Below are 7,089 nucleotides of genomic sequence, written 5' to 3'. Positions count from 1 at the left end.
AATGAAACTTTTTCCTACGAAACATCTTCACTGCTTTAGATAACACAAATCTTTTCCCTGTCTGCCGTGAGCCACGATGACCTTACTAAGAACTACAGGTCTCAGTCAGTCTGGAGTTCCTGACCTGACTTATCTCTGAAAGACTAGCTGTCTGTCTTTGAAAACAGGGTAAAATGATCCCGTTTCAGATACCTCGGGTTTTGTCGTTTTAATAATTATTTCTACAGGAATATAAAACCACAAAATTGCATCATGTACTTTGTGTGCTTTGGTCTTCTTCCCGGAATTGCGTTGTCAGGGGGTGTGACCTGGTGGGCTGATCGGACCATGTTGCATTAACACAAATCAGCACTCAAACTCAGGGACATTTCAATATGTAAATAAGATAGACAAGAAAACAAATAGACACAGGAACAGACAATAAACTGTTTTTCACATTTAGAATGAGTTAAATGCCATTTGATAAATCGGACAAACCCCAAAGTCTGAGAGAAAACAAGAGTTAAAGTGTTAATCAGAGTGCTTTGATTAAATCCACCAGTGCTGCTTAACCACTGGGTTCCTTTGTTTAGATTGAACCAACGGCATGACCTGGGTTCATAGGGAAATTTCGACATTTACATCGAATGCAGTCTTGTGAATTGTGTATGAGGTGTAAATTGGGGGAAATATGTGATGATGAAAGGATTATCACCAGCTTTCACCCCTGGAAAACTCCTGGTCATCCCGCCATTTGAACCACAGCTCGACCTTTGAACAGATGAGTGTTACTGAAGTGGGCCCCAGTCTGCGGGGGTTAGCAGACATCAGGCCACTTCATTCGCTGAGTGTTGCTGTACTTCAGGCTGGTCGGAAAGTTTTCTCTGACAAGTATATCTGTTATTTCTTATGGCAGTGTAATGTAATTATGTTTTAATTTTATATTTTTTAAAGAAGCCAGATAAGGTTTGTTGGGTCCTTTTTTTTTATATAATTTCCCTTGATTATGTATTTTCACAATATTTCAAGAAGATCTGTGATTCTGACTTGCTTTTCATTTCCTGTATGTGGGAGAATCTGCTGAACGTTACAGCCACATTTTGTGCTGCTACATATCGTTGGTTATGTTCTCTTGATGTCATCTGTTCATCGTCATTGTTAACTTCCACTGTTGTCCAATTCTAAGTTGGAAGTTATTGACACCCTCTCTTTTGTTTTCTTTGGCTTGACAGCGAGGAGCGTGAGCACACGCAGTGAGGCTGGGAAGACAACATGGCGGTCTTCACTCAACTGGGTTTGCTGCTTTGGAAAAACTTCACCTACCGACGGAGACAGACTGTAAGTCGTAATGCTTCTTATTACCGACTCACTAGAACAATGGACTTGGTGAAATCACAGTTATTGATTATTTTATGTTTTTATGTTTATTTTTTCAATATGTTATTTCCAAGTTCCTTATGATCAGGTTTTCAACGCTCTGTTCATTATCACATAGATACACTCCTTCACTTATACTATATTGTCCCTTTTTTTGAAGCTTGGATAATAATGCACGATATCAGTTTTTATATATGAGCAAAAAAAGCTTTTTACATGTTTAAACATGTGTTTAGCACGTCTGCAGCCCCCAACATCGAAAATGATGTAATTCTTCTCTGGGCCACTCGAACTGAAACGCCTTCCAGTACATGAGATAACTGTGACTCAGACAAAAATGTGACGGTGACACATTCACATGTCAAAACCATTATCCAGGGGACGTTCTGTGCTGGTCGATGCCCACACACTCAAAGTCATGTTGATCAAATTCAGCTCAAAGCCGCAGCATAGAGCTTCTTTTATAAGTGAGGAGGCTCATCTGCATACAATCAAACCATTTGTCCATCAGGCCGGAACCGTTCTTTAATGTGACGGCTGGGCCTGCTTGACATTCAGTCCAATTATTCCCAACAAAGGACCACAGTGCATCTTCTCAGACAGTGGGTTTATCCCCCTCCACGCTGCTTTGTGGCCGTACGGCTGAAGGCTGAGACACTGTTGAGGTGGAGGGGCCATATGGAGCAGATGGACAAACACATCCTCTAAAACCCTGCAGAACGTCTCTCTTTCTCTCTATCTGTCCCTGGCTGGCTGTGTCCCCCTTAATTAACCCATTTACTTTACCCAGACTCATGATGGGATTATTGTTTGTAAAAGACAGCAGCTGACAGCCTCCTTACACACACAGACAAACAATCCAGATTAAGTTTTTTCTTTTAAAGCAGTAAAGATGACCTTACCTGCGCTGTAAGACCACAAAGAAAACCATTCTCACATAACTGTTATGGAATGATTGACTCACATATTTTCACGTGCTTTATCTCCCATTTTTATTTGCTTAATTATCATCCTGTCTGTCTTCCGGTCTCAGATCCAGCTGCTGATTGAGATAATCTGGCCCCTGTTCATCTTCTTGATCCTGATCTCGGTGCGGATGTACTATCCGCCCTACGAGCAACATGAATGTAAGTGGACGATGGAGGGAGGGCTTTCACTGAGCCTTGGACTGGTTTGACAGAACTTGCAATCTTCAATGAACACACGATTAAACTAATTACACCAATAAAAATACATTTCTTTACAAACAGATATATATTTTTAAATATTTGGGGATTTTATTTGTCCATCCATCAATTGTTATTTCCTATTTTTGACAAAGATTTGGCCTCTTGCTTCTCGGTAAGATCAACAGTGTTATCCAAGGTTTCTGTGTTACGCTCACAGGAGTATCTGCTGGATTTGTCAATATTTGTTTGCACTGTGTGATCATGGAATCGGGTCTTCAGCTCCTAGAAAAAGAAATACAATATCTTTCGTCGTCACAGCTGGTTTCACAACTTAGAGCAGTTTGCAACTCAATACGTTTTTCACCTGTTCAAAGCACAAAAAAATCTCTCCATACTTTTATGTGCTTTGCACTTCTGGGAAGAAAAGCAGTGACCCAATAATTACTCACTTTTAGTAAGTGCGTGTGAGTTTGGGGTTTACAAGTTCTATGGAAGAGATTTTGTGCAGGTTTATGCCTGTTCACATATACAGACCTACACCATGTTCAGGCACGTCATCACTATGAGCTTGCTGTTGACCAAATTAGTTTCCCTACTGTATTTGGAGCAAAGTCACTGAGACCAAATGACAGTGCACTCCCTACAAGTCAGTGTGAGCCCAGGTGAACACCAAAGACGTGTTTAACCTCCTGACCCACTTGTCGCGTCACATGCTTATCTTTGTAAAGCTTGTTAACCTCAGTCAATTACAGCAGTGGCAGTAAAGGCAGCTGATAAGTAAAGTCAGTCCAAACAATCGAGACGATAGGCAAAGTCCAATTCCAGCTGATTCTTTGTCTTACTCTTTTAATTGTTTCCGAGATTTTTTCTAAATTAGTTATTTCAGCTCCTTATGGAATCTTTTACGCAGTGTTTCATGGGTCTCGGGTTTTTGTGGTGGCAACTAAAGAAAAAACTATTTGAATTTGAGAAAAAGCTCCTAAAAATCAGAGCACTCCTCTGATTAGCAAGACAAATATCCTAATATTCTCCTCTGAGGCCGAGTGTAAACTCTGACCTCCCCTTAAGTTTTAAATCCACAGTTATAACTTATCATGATTGTATGCTTATTTTTCCAGGCCATTTCCCAAACAAGGCCATGCCCTCTGCGGGTACCTTGCCCTGGATGCAAGGCATCATCTGTAACGCCAACAACCCCTGTTTCCGCAATCCTACTCCTGGAGAGAGTCCCGCGGTCGTGGGAAACTTCAACGACTCTATGTGAGCAACACAACCATAATCGATAATCTATCATTAAACCTAATCCATAGTTTTGTAGGATTGTTTTTGCAGTAATAGGATACCTGCTTTTATCAGCACAATAATTGTGATCTGTTGTCTTTCTTTTATCATCAGAATCTCTCGTCTGTTCATCGATGCGAAAAAGATCCTGCTGTACACTCAGAACGATAAAAGCTACGAGGGCTACAAGGGGCTGCTGAGGGCCCTCAGGAAGCTGCAGAAGAACACTGCCCGTAAGTTGGATTATCTTCTTGTATTTCGGTCTTTCATTAAGTTTTTTGAATGGCAAAGATGACTGATGAGATCAGTCATCTCCCGCCCACTCACTATGATCACCCATTCATCCCTTTTTCTTGCTGGTATGCTCATTTGAGGCTTAAAGGCACACCCCAACATAATTGCCTCAAATGTGCTATGACATGCTTTTATGTGCAAGAGGATTTTTGTACATAAAAGGATGTTTTAAGGATTAAGTGTAGCTTTTATTTCAACGAATTCTAATTCAAAAAGAAGAAAATAAAAATAAGGTACAAAGTGAATTTTTAATGAATGATTAATAACTTGTGAAAACACATTTAAATGCCTTTAACCAGAGGTCCTCTGATGCTTATATATCCCCGATTATTTGGAGAATGGTCGAGGGTGTAACATTACTCTTATCACTATTTGCCAGCTGTGGTGCGCCCGTCACCCCCAAGCCAGCGGGTGTTGACTCTCAGGTCTCTTCTGACGAGGTTGTTCATGGAACGACCGGAAAAAGGGGGAAAAGGGGAAAAAGAAAAATGTGCACCACCCTGACAGTAGCTGTACAATCACGGCAAAGATCTGGCAGTTAAAATGTCAAGTGGTCCTGGCTGGAATTTTGCTGCTTCCTGAGTACGTGGAAAGACGACCCATGTTGTTTACCGCTGATAAAGAGCGCGCTTTGCAGCGAACTCTGTTATCACATTTTGCCAACATGTTCAAACATGATCTTATGTGCTGAGGTTTCAACGTTTGAAAAGAATTGAAAAGGGAGGAGAGAGAAAAGTGGGAGAGAGTCATCATTGCGTCTGCAGCTGTTGCCGAGCAAAAAAAAAAAATCACCTTTCTAAAATAACATTGATGACACTGTGCTGTGCAGACTAGGTCAGAGCAACCTGAAAATAGGAAAGAGGGCAGCATTTAACTCTGCCACCATTTCTCTTCACTTGCTCAGAAAAGAGTTTGCTCAGAATTGTCTTTTAATTCATCACCCATTACTCGGATGCTGGGAGCAGTCCCTGTTTTCCAGTCAACCGAACTTAATGAGGACAAAAAGAAAAACATGTAATGAATATGGAGGATAATAAGACAAGAAGGGGCGTTGCAGGACTGAGTAGAGGAGGAGTAAAAAGCACTGATGCAACTTTTCCCCTTGCTTTATTGCACTGCATGTGCGCACTTTATTGATTTCTATAGTGCCCAACTGTCTGATAGCACGCATCCCTTCATGCTTTATCTTTGCTTTCAATCCATGTGAGGTAATGCCCTGATGTAACGTGGGCACATCAGTCATGATGCAGGAGGAGGCGAAGTGCACAGTTACACTATAGGAATAACGGCATGGTTCAAAGTGGCCCTGCACCTGTCAGTTAATAATTCAGCGACTGGCAGGGTCAGCAAACCAGATTTACAGTGACCGGGCGGTGGGAAAGGTCAGGGAGAGGTATGAGCTTTTTGTCAATAGTCTCACAAGATGCACAACACAGGATCCTCTAATGCATTTCTGCTTTATGAGACTGTACATACTTAAAATCTGATTGATGCCAAATAGATGAATAGAGGAGAGATGAATATGTACATGCACAATAAGTGGCATTCTCGTCTGTTATGCAATTCCACCTGCGGCTTCACTTTTGTGAACAGACAGGTGGAACTGCATAACAGATGAGAACGTCTGATATTTTTCGCCTTTCACCACCTTCAAATTTTAACTGACTGGCTGCGTTAAAAGACTCCATTTGATGCACAGGCCTGATGTGTCCGAGTCCGATCTTTTAAAATGGACACCGAAGCCTTTTTCTGTCTTTTTGTCTTGACTGTACATATTACTTTACATTTCACATAACACACTCAGATCTCTGAAACGCCATCGCTATAAAGGAAACCTAAGGACTAAATGAGGCTAACCTGTCAACATCAACACTTACTTTAACCGTAACTCCATCTCAACCTCTAAATGATTACATCCTTAAAACTTATCTTTGTGCCTCAGAATTACATATTCTAAATGTTGGTCATGAAAACATTTCTCTCCTGGCCTTGAAAAGCATTACATGTAGCTTAATCCCTTCTGTCCTCACTTTGTAATTGCATCTCTGAATCAGGTTCAGTCATGTTAACTGGGTGTTTCATTTTCTACAATGAACATGCCTTAAATGAGGGGAGACATCGAGCTCAGGTCGGGTTCGGGATGGCTGTCTGCTTGGGTCGGTTAGCTTTCTCTCGGGCTTGATCAGGTTCAGACAAACAATTGCGGCCCATGTTGCCGCACCCACATGTTGACAGGATTGGTTTCCCATGTTTGTGACCCCGCAAACCCTGGCAAGACTGCTCAAAATATTTTTTATAACAAATGAGCTGGTCATAACATGTTATCTATAACCTTAAGTATGATGGTACTGAATACAAAAAGTCAAACTCCAATTATGAAATCTAAAATGATTTTTCCCTCCACGTCGCTGTATCAAAGCGATCCACCCACCACACGACCATGATGTGAGTTGATTCCTCTGCGGTCAGAATTTTCTGCAGCAGCCATCTTTAATTGATCTGACTGAGTAAACGCCTTTGTGCCTCGCGCCTGTATGTGGACTAGTCCTAGTGTGACTCCACTGGTGTTTAGGGTGTGGGATGTCAGAACAGTTTAATTTAACACAGGATCCTATCAGCAGAAACATGTATGGACATGTAAGAGTAAATGAAGGGCTCACAACTGTTCAACGTAGGAAAAACACACACAGATAAAGTTTGTCACTTCTTACGTTGTCTCAGTTCAAAAGGTTTCTGGGCCTGATAGTGCGCAGGTTTAATCCACTATCGCAGTGCAAGTACAAACAAACACTTGCAGATAACAATAAAACAAGGAAATTACTGCCTACACCAACTGTTAGTTTTTCCATTTTAACAAGGTTGCACCATTCAGTCCAGTGCATCCTCAAGGGCCTCCAGATGCAATGCACCATGGGAGCTGTGGCTTCCTCCAGAGGCACTGATTAGACCTTATTAGCACTCCCTGGTTGCTCACTCCTGAGACGTGCAT

At 41.5% G+C, this 7,089-nt stretch overlaps 1 protein-coding gene across 1 annotated transcript in view; it reads left to right on the top strand.

The window, feature by feature from the left end:
- The first annotated feature begins 437 nt into the window (after positions 1-437).
- LOC133953234 (phospholipid-transporting ATPase ABCA1-like) overlaps positions 438-7,089 on the top strand; it is a 33,287-nt gene continuing 26,635 nt past the window's right edge. Inside the window, exons 1-5 of the mRNA XM_062387052.1 lie at positions 438-945; positions 1,212-1,317; positions 2,390-2,483; positions 3,644-3,785; positions 3,921-4,039. Coding sequence (XP_062243036.1) covers positions 1,252-1,317; positions 2,390-2,483; positions 3,644-3,785; positions 3,921-4,039 — 421 coding nt within the window. The 5' untranslated portion in view covers positions 438-945; positions 1,212-1,251. The remainder of the gene's footprint in view (positions 946-1,211; positions 1,318-2,389; positions 2,484-3,643; positions 3,786-3,920; positions 4,040-7,089) is intronic.

This window comes from Platichthys flesus, chromosome 5 (genome assembly GCF_949316205.1).
Source record: "Platichthys flesus chromosome 5, fPlaFle2.1, whole genome shotgun sequence".
NCBI classification, from domain to species: Eukaryota; Metazoa; Chordata; class Actinopteri; order Pleuronectiformes; family Pleuronectidae; genus Platichthys; species Platichthys flesus.
This window is presented reverse-complemented; position numbering and strand designations above follow the sequence as displayed.